We start from the raw sequence: 15,695 nt of genomic DNA on the forward strand, positions 1-15,695 counted from the left end.
GGCGGGCGGCGGGGTGTGGTTGGTGGAGAAGGATTGAAAGAGCGAATGCACCTCGGAGAAGGTGCCAAGGCCGGGGTGAGAGCAGAAGATATGGAAGGCGCGAACGCAGGAACAGTAGAGCCTGCGGCGGGGCTCAGGAGGATAGGCGGGCTGCCTGTTTGTGGACGGTGCTTGCGAGGCGGGCAATGGGGCAGCCACAACCGGCATCGCTACGCTCCCGAACAGGCAGGCTTCCCGGCGGCGCAGCAACGAACGCGCGGAGATTGAAACCCAGCGCCCCTGCACTGGGTGCTGGGCCCCGGCGCGCCGTCGATCTCAGTTTGTCTGGCCGCCTCGATCCGTCTCCTCGACCGCCTCTTGTCGTCGGCTTGAGTGCCGGCCGATCGCTGCTCCCTCCAGCCCAACGAACCCACCTCCCGCTCTGCCGCGTCGCGTCCTCAGGCTCGATGCTGCTCCCACCGACTCCCAAGCGCCCTTCTGTTAGGAAATGACTTCCAAAGTTCCAATAACTACGATCAGCACCGGAGGATCTGCCCGCGCCGCCACCTGCACGATCTTCATAATTGATGTTTCCACGCAGAGCTCAACGGCAGTGCGAGTAGGTAGCTAGGTAGGTAGGAGTAGTTAGCTCATCCGATCGGGCCAAGGAACGCTTCGCTTCGCTTCGCCGCTAGGTTAAATATTTGGCATGTTTGAAACGCAACCGTCTTTTGATGCTAAAGATAGACGATTAAACTTCTCAAACGTGCCAAATAACTGCCGTTCGCCTGGTCGGCTGTCACCCGTCGATGCTACCACGCCTCGTTTCATGGGGTGAATGTCACCGGACGTCTCCCACGCGACAAGGCTGGAAACATCGTCTCCCATCTCGCGTCTCTCGTTCCCCTCGGTCGCGATCCGAGCCGATTTCCTGTTAAAAGGGCTATATGATCGCTGAATACGGGTAAATCAGCTTGCGGACCGCTACCCCCGCCGAATAGGCCAGAGCAAATATTGCCCTTGAGTAAGCTTGCGTGCTGGGCTTAAGAGGATGCCGTTAAGATCGAAGCTGCTGACTGTCACTGGGAATGCATCGAACATCCTTTGTGACGTTCATAGTGCATTGCGCAAGCCGGACCCTGTCTCACCATCGTCGCTACGCAGCCATCTTCCCTGTCGGCTCGCGACGGCACGAGTCGTCGCGTCGTCCTGCGACCGGAGAAGCGAAACCCGATCAATCTTCGCTGCCGATACGGTCATGGACGAGATGAAAGAGTGCGCGTTGCTGGCGCACTGTCGGTACTGCCAAGTCGCGCAGAGGACTGTCGTCGTAAAAACCGTAGCGAAAGGATGCTAGGCCGCCCGCACTACCCAAACGTGCCCGCTTCTGACGTGCGGGGAACCACTGGCCGTTGCAACTTGCCAGCAGGTTCCAGCTGTCTGTTTGACATGCACCGACCCCTGGACGCCTGACCCGAACCTCCCGAGTCGGTAGCGAACAGACGAAGGATGCAGCCACGCTTCCGCAGAACTCCCGAAATGGCCAACTTTTTGCCCGTTACGGTAATTGAGCGTCCCAAAGACCAAAATATGTCGCCGACGTCCGCCGGCTTGCGGATCCTTCCACCCTCAGGCCTTGCAACGACGTCGTGTTTAGTTGAACCTCTTGTCATGTATCCTGTCCAGCGTCGCACCTTTGTCATTCAGGAGTCATCCCCCTGGATTGACCGAGCGGCACCGAAACACTTCCATGATACAAGAACACTCCAAGCTCGAAGGTGTCTAGCTCATACCAATCTGCCGCGAGAAGGGAAATGATTTCGGTTGGCTTTTCCTGAGTTCCTTCGACCAGCCCACACTCCACAGACGTGTCGGCGGTGAAAATACCGTCTCCAGATTGCGGCTGCGGAATCACATCCGCAGTCCACGATTGGCGCTGTACGGGCCGTTTCTTTGCTCGTCCACTGATATTCAGCGACCCGTACAGTCCCGAGCGCTTCAGTGACACAGTGGAAGGAATCGTGTAAAAGAGTGATCAGCGGGCATGCGGAGTACGAATATTGATAATGACTTAGGCCAACCCCACTTGCGCTTACACTCCCCACAAAAGGCTTCGTCGAACATTTCAAAGATGTCATAGTTTGGCACGTATCCATTTGTCATTATAGCTTTGATTTGGGTTTTCGCAGAAATTGAACGACTGTGTGAGACCGGCCTGATATAAAAAATCGACTTGGTCTCAAGGTGTCTCAACATCATATCCGTAAGAAGGTGGTCGACTGATTTTATTGACGAGCACACCAATTAGCGATGACAAGAGATCTCGTAAAAAAGTATGTACGGGGAAGCGACAAGCACATTCTGCTACGGTGGTAACTACATGGATGTTTTGTGTCATTTCCTTATGTTTTCAAAATCAACTGAATTTAACCTTCCTTAATCACCGTGTCATGGCGCTGTACAGTGCCTCGCGACTAGCCAGCGCTATAGCCATTCATTGGCAAACTCAGTCACTGACAGGAGGTAGCCATTCAGAACCAAATAAGTAACCAATCAACGATGGCTATCCGTTAATAACCTGGACTACATCTACTAAGACCATAGCCGTGTGCTTTTCTTAATACTGAATGTGCGCCTACAAAAAGTTTGCAGTTCGCAGCGCCACGTACTGCCCTCTCAATTTACTACTTACCATAGAATCACCCAGCTCTCTTGGTCAAATCTACAGCAAGCCACTGGACAACAACTGACCCGAGTAAAAGTGGTTAGCAACCAGTTATGGCATTGGCATATCACACATACTCTTTCTCTCTTTCCGCCGGCTTCCTTGAGACGGACCCGAAACCAAGCAGTGCCGTTTTGTCTTACCGAAAATCAAACGCCTTCGAGTTGCGGGATGTCTGTCAGAACAGTCTTGCAGTATTTGATCGCCCTGTCGCCGCCTGTCAGGCCGTGTGCGCATGAGTCATGTTTTATCGCGGGCAAACCCCACCACCACCGCCCTCAGTCGCGCTCACCTACCTTACATCTCTACACTCCACGCTTCCACGATCACTACCACCACTATGGCCGACGCCGGTGCGCCACCCGAGATGTCCAAGCGGGCCGCCGAAAAGGCCCGCAAGAAGGCTGAAGCCGCCGCCAAGAAAGCCGCCCAGAAATCTGAAGCTGCCCTCAGACCCAAGCCCGCTGCCTCCTCCACCCCCGCCAACATTTTCGAGGAAGGCTGGTTGAAGCGCGTCTACAACGAGAAGCCCGTCAAGGAGGTCCGCACTCGTTTTCCGCCCGAGCCCAATGGTTACCTGCACATCGGTCACGCCAAGGCCATCGCGGTCAACTTTGGATTCGCAAAGAACTACGATGGCATCTGCATACTTCGCTTCGATGATACCAACCCCGCCAAGGAGGAGGAAAAATACTTCACCTCGATCAAGGAAATGGTGTCTTGGTTGGGCTTCAGCCCTCACCAGATCACCCACAGCAGCGACAACTTCGACAAGCTGTACGAACTGGCCGAGGAGATGATCAAGAAGGACAAGGGTTACGTGTGTCACTGCACCAGTAGGAAACTCCGGTAAACTTGCGCGTATTCCTGGACTAACATTAGTCCAGAGGAGGAGGTCAACCGCCAACGCGGCGAAAACAAAGGCGGCGAACGCTTCGCCTGCTCCCACCGTGACAGGCCGATCGAAGAATCTCTCACGGAATTCCGTGCCATGCGCGACGGGAAATACAAGGCCGGTGAGGCGCTTCTGCGGATGAAGCAGAGCTTGGTGGATCAAAATGAAGGCAATCCTCAGATGTGGGATTTGGCAGCGTATCGCGTTGTCGAGAAGAACCACCACCACCGTACGGGCGGCAAGTGGAAGATCTATCCTACCTATGACTTCACTCACTGCATTTGCGATGCTCTCGAGAACATCTCGCACTCGCTGTGTACTACCGAGTTTCAGCAGTCGCGCATTTCCTACGACTGGCTGCTGGAGATTTTGGACATGAAGGTTCCAAAGTCGGAAGAGAAGGGTCCGATGCAGAGAGAGTGAGTAGCTCACTGGCGCTCAGTAACTGAAGACAAGACTAATTGCATGGCAGATATGGCCGTCTCAACGTTGAGGGCACCATCCTCTCCAAGCGCCGCATCGCCATGCTCGTTGAGGGATGCACTGTGGAGACAAAGAACGCCGATGGTACCACATCCACCAAGACCATCCCCCCTGCTGTCCGTGGCTGGGATGACCCGCGTCTCTACACTCTCGTTGCTCTCCGTCGTCGCGGTATCCCCGCCCAGGCCCTCCTCAGTTTCGTCCAGGAACTCGGTGTTACCGACGCTCTCACTAGCATCCAGACTGTGCGTCTTGAGAACACTGTGCGCAAGTACCTCGAGCGTAATGTTCCGCGTCTTTCCCTTATCCTCGACCCGATCAGGATTGTCGTTGAGGACCTGCCCGAAGACCAAGCCGGCGAGCTTTCGGTGCCCTTCGACCCGAAGAAGCCCGAGGGCGATAAGCGCACCGTTACGTACTCGTCCACCGTTTACATCGACCGCTCCGACTTCCGGGAAGAGGATGACCCCAACTTCTTCCGTCTCGCACCAGGTAAGACGGTCGGTCTCCTCAACCTTCCCTTCGCTGTACGCGCCACCACCTTCACCAAGGATGCCGAGGGCAAGGTCACGGAGATCCGCGCCACCAAGGTTGAGGGCGAAAAGCCCAAGGCCTACATCCACTGGGTTGACGCGCGCCCGGGTTTCCACCACACGGTCGTCGCGCGCGAGTACAACGCGATTTTCAAGGCCGAGGAGCCCAACGGCCTGGACTGGAAGAATGGCGGCTACGCTGACGATTTGAACCCTAACAGCGAGGTCCTACACAAGGGCGCTGTTGTCGAGAAGGGCCTGGACGTCTTGACGGCCAAGCAGGACACGAAGCCTGCGGGCGGCAGTGACGCGCTGGTCAGGTTCCAGGCTATGCGCACGGCATACTTCTGCATTGACCCTGAGAGGGAGGGTGACAACGTCGTATTGAACCGCATCGTGACGCTTAAGGAGGACAAGGACAAATAAATAGGGTTGAGCCTGCATCACCGGCCCATTGTTTGTTTTACTTGCTTTATATACTCCATTGCCATGCGTGAAGAGTAGTCAGTTTAGAATAGACATGATGAAAATGAAGATATCTTGGTTTGTTCCAGACAACCAGGTCCAAGTAAATTGTGGGATGTGGTTTCTTTCGCTTTATGCGAATATAGTTAACCATAACACAGTAATAATCCTTACGCTCCGAATAACGCCACTGGTGATGAAATGCATCTGAAGGCGAGATAGTTAATGTGTGTTCTTTGAGAAGAACTGACTTGTTAGGGGCTCGCAATCCAAGTTCGAGGACGCGAACATTTATCCAATTCATTTACAGGAGAGACTACTTCAGGCTAATAGATTCCCGGTCCTGTAGTTCCGCTCTATGTCCACCGGATCTAATAACAATGATGCATGTAAAAACATTGACATGGCCTGGTACACTGAAAGGTCGGGGATGTCGACGTCGTCCATGCCATCATCGAGTTTAGTTTCTTCGAGCCCAGATTCTTTGTCTAAATGGAGGCATGCTAGTTTGACCGTTTCGTCTGACAAGATAGCGACATGATCATTCATCGCAGTGATCCTGCTGCCTTGAAGGTAGTCCTGCCTCGTTGAATGCTAGGTAGCGTTGTGCAGGAGCAACATGATACGTGCTGATTCAATTCATGGTCCATAGAAGTAGGGTGTACGCATTATACATTCCGAAGGGCCCCTATTAAGACTTCTTTTGTTATCAACGATGGCTTCTTTCCTAAATCCTGGTAAAGTTCTTAAGATCGGTAGAGAGAACAGCTTTACTAGCGTTCGTATACCGGAAATCTTTTCGACTGTCTCTTCATGGTTGTTCGCGAACCCATGGGGGATTTTGAGAGGTATGATGAGTGTTGAGGATTAGTAGTGCAAGTTTCTATATCGCCTACAATATTGTCGACTGGACATCACTAAGTATAGAAGCCGCGAAGTGATGTTTATATGTACGGAGGAATCTAGAAGGATTTAATTGCTGCGGTTCCTCATAACTTCACTTAAATGAAAGAATACAATCCGGCAATTATTCTTCTTGATGGATAGAGAATTTTAAAATACTATGGTTTTAATCTTGGCATAAAATGGGTTTGAAAGAACATAAGAAGGAGGCTTACGAGGCTTTCCCTAGACTATAGAGCCGATCTATTAACAATTTGTCTATAAACGGTTAACGGCGGAAAGGGACTGGTGGCCAAAAACAACTCTTGCTAAAAATACATTTCCTCTTTACTCGACGTAAGGGGAAAAACCCGTGTACAGTCAAGCTGATATTGCGGGGTAGATACTTCCATACCCCACTCCAACTGAACGTGCAAACATCAGCACTCGTCTGAATAAAGTTTACCAAACTTCGAGCAGTGAGACATACGCTAAGAAATCTCGACGCACATTTTCGTCCTGTTTCGGGAAAGCTCTTTATGAGTTCTTTCTCAAATGCCATTCTTCATTGTATTTATGACCAGAACGTGTCTGAGATAAAAATTGAGCGTGGGTTACATTTGCTATCCTTGGGTTAGTTTACCATTTAGCAAAGCAAACTCACTGAACACAGTGTAGACGGAGGTAGCATCAGGAAACTATCTGAACTGCTAATCTTCGAAGAAATCATGACCCGTATTTAACGAATATGTGGCCCGGCCATACCTCCTCAACTGTCGAATACCTATTCCTGATTGGGGGCATAAGTACAAGAGGCAAGTAGCATTGGTAAAATTAAACTTGTTGCTGGGTAGAAGAAACCTACTGGTGAGCATGTGAGCTTACAGCGATCCTCCTTGGTAGATTTTACCTTTCCGCTATATAGGCTGTACAAATTCACGAATTTCTCGCTTAACGAATATTTCTCAAAACAAAACCATTAGGAAATGATGGTACCCTTAGGGCAACAATCCTGTAGAAGGATATAAAAGGGGAAGTCGAGCTTAGGCTAGAGCCGGAGTGAGGTGAGGCTAAGATGTTTGGGAGTGAAGGCCAATAGTTAGGCTGCAAAACGTTAGTTGAATAATGATAAAAGTGGAAAACTACCATTGCATCTCGTAGCTTCGTTTGTAATATGCCGGAATTGAACGTATATGCTCCGAGGCGCTTCCGAAGTTGTACTGTGCGAAGCAATAGAGCATACGAATACATAACCTGAGAGCTAGCAGATCGATATCGGCCGTCTCAAACTTCTTTAAATGTATCGATTGAGTCAGATGGTGAAGATTCTGTAGGCTCTAGCCTAGATTCTAACGATTCTATCAAATAATTTATTGCGGAGGCTAAATGGGTGTTTACGGGGAAGAAAAATGTTACCTGCATCGTTAGAACTGGCACAGGACAGGCCGGCGTGATAGGTTTCTTAAGGCCAATGGCCCTCTAGAAGATACTTCCAACAAAATAAGTAGAGGCCCTGAGAAATATGACCGCGGAACCAAGGGAGAGCGGAAGAGATGGAGAAGTATTATAAGAATATTGACGACCTATGCTTTGGATTCGATGTAGACTAAGGTCTAAAGGACGTCCGCTTGGATGAGTGGAAGCAGCCCAGGGCTGTTCGCAGGCGTATACCATGCAAGAGGAGGCTATAAAAAAGACTGACACCGTTGTCAAGATCTAAACCGGCATTATTGTGCCTCAGGCCTTCACTGTTGCTCGTCTAGTTAGCTCTTGACCCTAATCTGACATATATGTTTAAAAACTCTCGTCAACAAGGAAGTATACATGGAACGGCGGAAAATGAAGCCTTTCTCTATGGTCACATTTGCTTGCGACTGTGACTATGTGACCTGTGGCCAACCATTAGCGATATTTTATGCAGATAGTCGCGGGAAGTCAAGGTCGAATTGCCATGAATTTTCGGGTGATATGGTGTTTGGATTGCCGTGCTTGTCATTGCTTGATCTTGCCTTTAAGGGGCTTAGGTGCTGTTTCGAAACAAGACGCGCTTTCTAGTGTTGTGCCGCAACATGTTGTCCTTGACAAAAGGTTGTAGTTGGTTTGGGGTGATGTGGGGACGGACAAACAATGCAAACATCCGCGCCTGGTCCGTGGTCCGTGCCGTCGCCGCGGAATTCACGTCAACTGCTCGCAACTGCCCGCAACCTAACCTCCGCGTCCCGCGCGCACCCATCTTCACCTACGCGCATCACGCGTACAGCCAGCAATTTCTCCTTGCTTGCTCGTCCCATCGTGCAACCATGGATTACCAGGTCTGCAGCCCTGCTCGCCGCTCAACTCGCGCACCCTACTGACTTACCCGTGCCCTGCAGAATCGCGCTGGTTCCAAGTTCGGCGGAGGTGGTGTCGCCTCCCAGTCCGCAACCAATGCCGACCGTCGCGAACGTCTCCGCAAGCTCGCGCTTGAGACTATCGATCTCGACAAGGACCCTTACTTCTTCAAGAACCACGTCGGCAGCTTCGAGTGCCGTCTCTGCTTGACAGTCCACCAGAACGATGGCTCGTATCTCGCACATACCCAAGGTCGCAAGCACCAGACCAACCTGGCACGACGTGCTGCCCGCGAACAGAAGGAGGGACGGGACAAGGAAGGCTTGCTGCCTGGAATGAGCCAGGTCCAAGTCAAGAAGAACGTAGTCAAGATTGGCAGGCCGGGTTACAAAATCACAAAGACGCGCGACCCTCTCACTCGCCAGCACGGATTGCTCTTCCAGCTTCAGTACCCTGAGATCACCCCCGGCATCGTCCCCCGAGTTCGCTTCATGAGCGCTTTCGAACAGAAGATCGAGGATCCCCCAGACAAGAACTTCCAGTACCTACTCGTGGCTGCGGAACCATACGAGACTTGCGGCTTCAAGCTCCAGGCCCGTGAAGTTGATAGGAGAGAAGGACGCTTCTGGACCTGGTTTGACGAGGATAGCAAGGAGTTCTGGATCCAGGTGCTCTTCAAGACCGAACGCGAAGAAAGATATAGCGGTGTGCCTGGTCTGGCTCCCGCTGGATCAAGGCGTTGAAAAATCTTACCTTTACCGTGACGGGCGGTTCACATGGTCGGCGTTGAATGGTTTGGGGATTAGTTAGGCTGGTTATCCACATAGGCATGTCGTCACGAATCCGATCAAGGGAGACGCAGCTGACGCGGTTTCCAAGCCTGCAGTTAATGTACTATATGGAGGCTTTGGCCTTGCGAAAAACGCTGGCACAGTTAGCAACGCTGTCAAAGTCGGAGTGAGTGTGTAGAAGTTTTTGACGATGTCAGATTCGGGCAGCAAGCCTTCATCACCTTATAGCAACGAACTTAACGATCCTGTGAGGTGATGAACGAACCCACCCACACATCAGTGGCGGTCCAAGTGACATCCACACGGCTCTTGGAATACGAGACGCGAATATGGGAGCAGTCAGAAGTGCGAGGGAGCAGCGTCTACCGTGGCCTTGATCCATGTTGGCTTTAGACTTGACATGCTCAAAATCAGAGTCGTGTGGTCTGGCCATCAGTGAGCTGCGCAATCTGGCTTGAAAGTTGCAAGCTACACGATGAACTCTGCGCAATCAGACGCCGAGAAACTGGTGGCGCGTTGCAGGTTCGCGATTGCGATGGAGAACGAGGTTGAATCAACAGGGTGCGCAAAAAAAGGCGCGAGCGAGAACTCGTAACTCATAAACAACGAGGCAGGAGAGAGAGGAGGGCGGACAAGCGATACCGGCTATCGACAAGCTGGGAGGTAACATTCAAAAGGTAGCAAGGTAAAGTTCAGCGAGGAGGATCGAGATAATTTGTTCTCTGAGACCTATGGTCTTACGCGCTTGTGTAGGCACAGACCTGAATATAGAGTGAAACGCAACTGCTGTTTGGTCGGCTGCTTTAGCTCTACCATGACGGCTCGCCCTGCAAATGGAGCTACTTACTGCACTCTTCGGTTTAGGACATTTCATCCCCTTATTGAGATGTATGAGGGACAACGCCGGGCCGTATAATCGTTCGTGATACGAACATTAGCCCATCGCCATGTAGTTAATTCCAGTGATACCGGATGCAGGTGTTTGTCGTTACCGAGGTCTTAACGGAATATTTGAGGCACATCCAAGCAGAGACACATGGAAAGCGTGAGCCGGTGCGAGAGGCATCGGCAGCAGCCGCGAACGGATGCCCGATGGAAAAGGGGTTGACAGCGCATACAAGCTCGTCTGCAGAATAATGGATTCACGAGTAACTGGTGGGGTGTTTGGAGGTTGAGCACGACCGCGAATCTTTGCCTTGAAAAGGGGCAAGCTAAGCATCATGTCAAGCTCATGTCCACGGCCCACATGTTGAACCATGATCGCTTGGTTCGAGATCCAAGACCGAGGATCGATAGGGATTCTTCCAGGGATCGATCACAGGGGCTTCATCCAACATGGATTTTCCGCAGCTCGGCATCGCGCTCAGCCGTGGTCTTTGGCACACCGCCGAGTCCCGACACTGCAACCGCCGTTGATACAGTCCCGACCGTTCCTTCACCTCCTTGAGATGGTTGCCAAGCCGGGAATCGAGTAGCATCGGCGGGGTTGCGCTGCAGCAGGAGCCAGCCGGCGGACCTGTGATGGGCGGAATCGCCTGTTGTTCGTCACATTGAGGTATGTACGGCCGGTCGCGGTAATTGGCGAAGACCGTATTCGCAGATAAACGTAGGACATAGGGGCAACGCGGGTCACGAAGCCGCCGGAATCCGCGGGCGGCTGGACGTGCAGAGATGCGGAGGCCAAGCTGCATCTCACGTTGAGGCTGGATTGCTCGTACTCGATAGACTCTCGTGGAGGCAGGTTGTAGCGGGTGTTTCAAGAAGACAAGCGAACGGGCCTGACGGCGACCCCTGAACAATCTCGCCGCGGGATTTCCATACTCCGGCCGGCCCTATACGCCTCTTGCGGCATTGCCTCATGTCCTCCTCCGCCTCACCCGCATGATGATTCCTGTGGCGCGCTTCGCTGCTTCTAGCGCACCTTCAACCGGAAGGAGTCCCGCTGTCAGAGCGCGCCTCGTCCAACGTCACGAAACATCAACCGCCGCCCATGCACCGGAATCCGGCAACCACCATGGAAGTCCTGTCTGATGCAACAACTTCTTGCTTCGTCCATGTGCGAGAGAGCTGCGAATTCAGAGCTGGGTATGCATGCCTTTTCTTGGAAACGACCGTTGTCTGCGCAGCTAAACACCAGGCCTCCATGCCCTAGTCCGGGAGACGGCCGTATGTTTGTGTGTACGGCCCGTTCGCTTCAGTGCTCGGATATTAAAATTCGGTAAAGTGTTCTGGAATGATCTCCTTCTGTCAAGCTTCAATGTTAGAGTGCTTCGCCTTCCGGCAAGCTCCCACAACCCTTGCAGCGATCAAGTCTTAGCGCTCGCAGTTGATCGATGGTATGGCAGCCGTGTCGCCGCGCCGTGGTATATAAGACCCGGCCAGCGGCCAGCAGAATGTCTTTTTTCTCCATCACAGTCATTCCCTCTTTCCTTCCACTGCACTCTTCACTTCAGTCACTCTTTCGTTGATCGAAACATCCAACTTGCAAAATGGTCAAGGCATCCACCCTCCTTATCGGCGCCGGCGCCGCCCTCGTTTCCGCCGCCCCTGCTGCTCTTGAGGAGCGCGGTGCTTGCGTCTTCAAGGATGCTGCTTCTGCCATCAAGGGCAAGGCCTCTTGCTCCACCATCACCCTTGACAACATCGCCGTCCCTGCCGGTACCACCCTCGACCTCACCAAGCTCAAGAGCGGCACCCAGGTCATCTTCAAGGGCACCACCTCCTTCGGCTACAAGGAGTGGGAGGGTCCTTTGATCTCCGTCTCCGGTACCGACATCACCGTCTCCGGCGCCGCCGGCCACGTCATTGACGGCAACGGGTCTAAGTGGTGGGACGGCAAGGGTACCAACGGTGGCAAGAAGAAGCCCAAGTTCTTCTACGCCCACTCCATGAAGTCCTCCACCATCAAGGGCCTTAACGTCAAGAACACGCCCGTTCAGGGTTTCTCCATCAACGGCGCTGAGAAGCTTACCGTTTCCGACGTCACCATCAACAACTCTGCCGGTGACAACGCCGGTGGCCACAACACTGACGCCTTCGACGTTGGCTCCTCCAACGGTGTCACCATCTCCGGTGCCAAGATCTACAACCAGGACGACTGCCTTGCCATCAACTCCGGTACCGACATCACCTTCCAGAACGGCTACTGCTCCGGTGGCCACGGTCTGTCCATCGGCTCCGTCGGTGGCCGCAAGGACAACGTCGTCAAGGGCGTCAAGATCCTGAACTCGACCATCAAGGACTCCCAGAACGGTGTCCGCATCAAGACTGTCTACGGCGCCACCGGCTCCGTCTCCGACGTTACCTACAGCGGCATCACCCTGTCCAACATCGAGAAGTACGGTATCACCATCCAGCAGGATTACGAGAACGGCTCGCCCACCGGCAAGCCCACCACCGGTGTCCCCATCACTGGCCTCACCGTCAAGAACGTCAAGGGCAACGTTGGCTCCAAGGGTACCGAGGTCCAGATTCTTTGCGGCAAGGGCTCTTGCTCTGGCTGGTCCTGGAGCGGTGTCTCCGTCACTGGTGGCTCCAAGAGCTCCAAGTGCCAGAACATCCCCTCCGGCGCTTCTTGCTAGACGCTTCTCTAGGAGAAGGTTGGGAGACGGCGGCGAAAACGGTGGAAGGTGGACATTTGCTCAATTCTTGCCGCAGACCTTTTTGTATTCGTACATATTTTACTGCATTAGGACGTAATCCAAATGACTTGCTGTTCGCATTATCTCAACCATGACTTGTGAATTGATCAACGAATGCAATAACCTTCCAACAGTTTTTCGCATGGTGACCGTTTGCGGCAGATGAACCTCGCCGAAACTGAAGTTCTCATTGAACAGCCCAATGGCTCTCACATTGTAGGCATGCATGTGCATCCATGTTTAGCTCAGTGTCTGTTTGCTCCAGAATGAGTATTCAGTGACTGACTTATATAGGTCAGCAGAAACGGGGTCAGTTATCTTTCTCTAGTGCGATGGGATTTGACTTCGTGGTTGGTATGTCACCGGAACCAGACATCAGTGCCGTTTACATGCAGCTCACACATTCACATAATGGACAAACACAGCTCCTCCCACACCAGGACCGAAAAGGAATAGCCACCACCGTCGCCGTCCTAAATACAGAGCGCAACCGCGCAGTTGCTGGGGCCACAAGTCGCAAAAGCGAGTTCGTTTGTCAGCGGAACGTCTGGTGAAGTGGCGCGGTCGGGGCAACTTGGATATCACGCAAGCGGAGCAAGTTCGATTTCCATCACAGAGGGCTAGTAAGCCAAGTTCAATAAAATCTTATATTCCTTCGTAAGGTTTTCTCTCCGATTGCAAAAAGTCGAGCGTTACGCTCCATCGAGAGTTTTTTGCTCTTTTGCTTGCCTCTATGTAGATTTCGTATATTTGGCAGTTCGCTAAGTAGGTATATCAACTATTTTTTGAATGTGTATCTTTTTGGGTTTCGCTTCTGGTGCCAAGGGCATGTTAGAGCTTTTGTCGTCGTGTAACTGCCGGATGTTGTTCTTGGGTTCATCTAAACATTGTCTCAAAACACCAACCAACTTCGCAACCGTGCGGACACCCGATATAATCAGCACCAGGTTACTTGCAAACTCCACCGACGATCTTTGGCCCCGGTGAGAGCTTATTCCGACATGCATCCCGCTTCAAGAGAGGTCTTCTCTGTCTCTCCTACATGTTTCAGTATATCACCGCCGGCGTCCCCCAACCTACGCCACCAAAGAAACCTAACATTTGGGTTGACTCAGAAATCCGTAGCATCAATAAACCTCCCAGTTTCTTGCTGTGTAATTGTTGGACGGGGTATCCGTCTTGGCCTTTTTGATTTCGTAGCTCATGGCTCTCTGCTACTTAGTGTATGGTGGCGTTAACTGCGCCCGCCTGCGCAGCAACCGTGTAGAGCAGTAGTACCTCCACTTCGCTCAATCCAACGTACCCAGGGTAATCTCAACAACCTTCCGCCCTCTTTCGCCCCCAAGGTACTCCGTGCCTCCGCCTTCCCTGCTCTCCTCCCCGTCTTCAAACTCCAGCTCCACTGCAGCTTCATAGCCCTTCACAACGGTCTCTTCGTCCACCCTGACCCCCGACTCTACCAGCGCCCTAATAACGCCCGCGACGCGCGCAATCTCCCGCCGCGTCTCGACAGGGATGTCGTCGTTCTGACTGGAATACACCTCCTTGGAAACGCTCTCCTCGATGCGCGTGATGCTGACGTCCTTGCCTGCGTTCGGCGGCTCCACGTGCTTCGCGATCCAGATATATCCATTCACGCCCAAGATGATATCGATCTCGCCGCCCTTGGTCGTGCTAAGCGTGAAGACCTGGCGGCGCGAGCGGGCCACGCCGCCCCGTCTGCCTCCACCGCCGCCCCCAGTCCCCGTCACAGAGAGAAAGTACCCATTGCGCAGCTTGCCGTACTTCAAGCTGCGGGTATGCAGGGCGCAGCTGCCGTCCTGGAAAAGACTCTGTACCTCGGCGACGAGGAGGTCGCCCTCGGTGAAGAAGGTGCGGATGTTGAGTTCGTCGACGGCGGTACGCTTGCGCAGGATGCCACCTGGGAGGTTGATTGCGGAGAGGGGGAGACTGGCGAGCAGCGGGGCCGAAAGGTCGACTTTCCAGCGGCGCGACTGCACTTCCACGATGCGCCCGACTATCAGGTCGCCGATCTCAGGGTTGTACCGCGCGCGCAGCGGCGTGATGGAGAGGAGCTTGTTGGTCTTCATGACGGTGCCCGCTACTGTTGACAGGATCTCGGTGCCTCCTTCGGGGACGTACGTGCCGTGGCCTCTGAGCGTGTGGACTGCATGTCAGCCTTCTCTGCCCAATTGGCGTTGACACTCGCATGCCGGCGCGGACGTACCTCATCCACTGCGGGTCGTCGGTCACCATCTCACCGGGCGTGACAATGCTTTTTTGCGATCTGCGCGGCCGCTTGGAGGCGCGCGAGGTAGCTTCCATGTCGACGTCACCCTCCGAGTCGAATGCCTCGTCTTCATCTTCGGAGCCGGCGGCGCGAGGGTAGGTGGGCGCGGGAGGCGCGGGCGCGAGGATGGTGATCGGCATCGTTGTAGGCGCGGCGCGTGTGCGGTGCGATGCGACGCGATTGGGGTGTTGGAAGGTATGGAGCTGCTTCCAGAAAATCGGCGTTGGCGGCGATGGTCTGTGTGCGGCGAATGGCCTGTGCGGGCGGGTTGGGCGATCGCGCGGGAGGCGCACACGTGGGGTGTTTGTTGTTTGTTGGAGCTGGAGCTGGTGAAGTGGGTGGTTTCTTGCTCGGGGAATGTGCTAGAGACGAGTTTGTCGACGCCGAGCCGACTCCGATGATATCGGGGTTACCGGAGAAGAGGACGACCAGAAGGCAGGGTGACTGGCTGGTGAACATGCACATACTACGTAGTGCTAGAATGGTGGGGCTTTTGCAGGTGCATTGAGGCTCGAAGGGACGCTGGTCACGAAAACGATGCCGAAGCTCAAGGAGAGCAGCGATTCGAGCTGGCCCATGGCATGGTCTTTTTTTTTTGTTCGTCTCTGCCCTCAGTTGTACCGTTGTCTTAGCATAGAGGGCAGATATCAGCCGGACAAAGGCGATCCGGGCCGCATTGA

At 53.4% G+C, this 15,695-nt stretch overlaps 5 protein-coding genes across 5 annotated transcripts; 3 read left to right on the forward strand and 2 right to left on the reverse strand.

Annotated features, from left to right (window-relative positions):
- Positions 1-3,007: 3,007 nt before the first annotated feature.
- K452DRAFT_358957 (uncharacterized protein) lies at positions 3,008-5,171 on the forward strand. The gene is made up of 3 exons (XM_033546232.1): positions 3,008-3,540; positions 3,592-4,018; positions 4,072-5,171. Exons 1-3 carry the CDS (start codon positions 3,045-3,047, stop codon positions 5,039-5,041), a joined length of 1,893 nt encoding a protein of 630 aa, XP_033397605.1. The 5' UTR covers positions 3,008-3,044; the 3' UTR covers positions 5,042-5,171.
- A 2,995-nt stretch (positions 5,172-8,166) lies between these two features.
- Positions 8,167-9,454, forward strand: K452DRAFT_271769 (uncharacterized protein). Its single transcript, XM_033539052.1, has 2 exons — positions 8,167-8,274; positions 8,335-9,454. The coding sequence occupies exons 1-2, from the start codon at positions 8,263-8,265 to the stop codon at positions 9,034-9,036; spliced, it is 714 nt and encodes a 237-aa protein (XP_033397606.1). The 5' UTR covers positions 8,167-8,262; the 3' UTR covers positions 9,037-9,454.
- Positions 9,455-10,136: 682 nt separating this feature from the next.
- K452DRAFT_35101 (uncharacterized protein) lies at positions 10,137-10,838 on the reverse strand. Its single transcript, XM_033545692.1, has one exon. The coding sequence runs from the start codon at positions 10,773-10,775 to the stop codon at positions 10,314-10,316; it is 462 nt and encodes a 153-aa protein (XP_033397607.1). The 5' UTR covers positions 10,776-10,838; the 3' UTR covers positions 10,137-10,313.
- A 735-nt stretch (positions 10,839-11,573) lies between these two features.
- K452DRAFT_298550 (glycoside hydrolase family 28 protein) lies at positions 11,574-12,665 on the forward strand (the record flags this gene model as incomplete). The annotated part of the gene is made up of 1 exon (XM_033542130.1): positions 11,574-12,665. The coding sequence occupies one exon, from the start codon at positions 11,574-11,576 to the stop codon at positions 12,663-12,665; it is 1,092 nt and encodes a 363-aa protein (XP_033397608.1).
- A 1,055-nt stretch (positions 12,666-13,720) lies between these two features.
- On the reverse strand, positions 13,721-15,643 carry K452DRAFT_287865 (uncharacterized protein). The gene is made up of 2 exons (XM_033540550.1): positions 14,953-15,643; positions 13,721-14,879 (listed from the first exon to the last, which is right to left on the reverse strand). The coding sequence occupies exons 1-2, from the start codon at positions 15,153-15,155 to the stop codon at positions 14,015-14,017; spliced, it is 1,068 nt and encodes a 355-aa protein (XP_033397609.1). The 5' UTR covers positions 15,156-15,643; the 3' UTR covers positions 13,721-14,014.
- Positions 15,644-15,695: the final 52 nt, after the last annotated feature.

The sequence above is a fragment of the Aplosporella prunicola genome (assembly GCF_010093885.1).
Source record: "Aplosporella prunicola CBS 121167 unplaced genomic scaffold K452scaffold_13, whole genome shotgun sequence".
NCBI classification, from domain to species: domain Eukaryota; kingdom Fungi; phylum Ascomycota; class Dothideomycetes; order Botryosphaeriales; family Aplosporellaceae; genus Aplosporella; species Aplosporella prunicola.

Excerpts from the sequence above, each read along its gene's own strand:
- K452DRAFT_287865 (XM_033540550.1), bottom strand. The coding sequence starts at position 15,155 with ATGCCGATCACCATCCTCGCGCCCGCGCCTCCCGCGCCCACCTACCCT. Across the intron at positions 14,880-14,952 it reads GACGACCCGCAGTGGATGAG|AGGCCACGGCACGTACGTCC; the intron begins GTACGTCCGCGC and ends CCACACGCTCAG.
- K452DRAFT_35101 (XM_033545692.1), bottom strand. The coding sequence starts at position 10,775 with ATGCAGCTTGGCCTCCGCATCTCTGCACGTCCAGCCGCCCGCGGATTC.
- K452DRAFT_358957 (XM_033546232.1), top strand. The coding sequence starts at position 3,045 with ATGGCCGACGCCGGTGCGCCACCCGAGATGTCCAAGCGGGCCGCCGAA. Across the intron at positions 3,541-3,591 it reads TTACGTGTGTCACTGCACCA|AGGAGGAGGTCAACCGCCAA; the intron begins GTAGGAAACTCC and ends ACATTAGTCCAG. Across the intron at positions 4,019-4,071 it reads AAGGGTCCGATGCAGAGAGA|ATATGGCCGTCTCAACGTTG; the intron begins GTGAGTAGCTCA and ends ATTGCATGGCAG.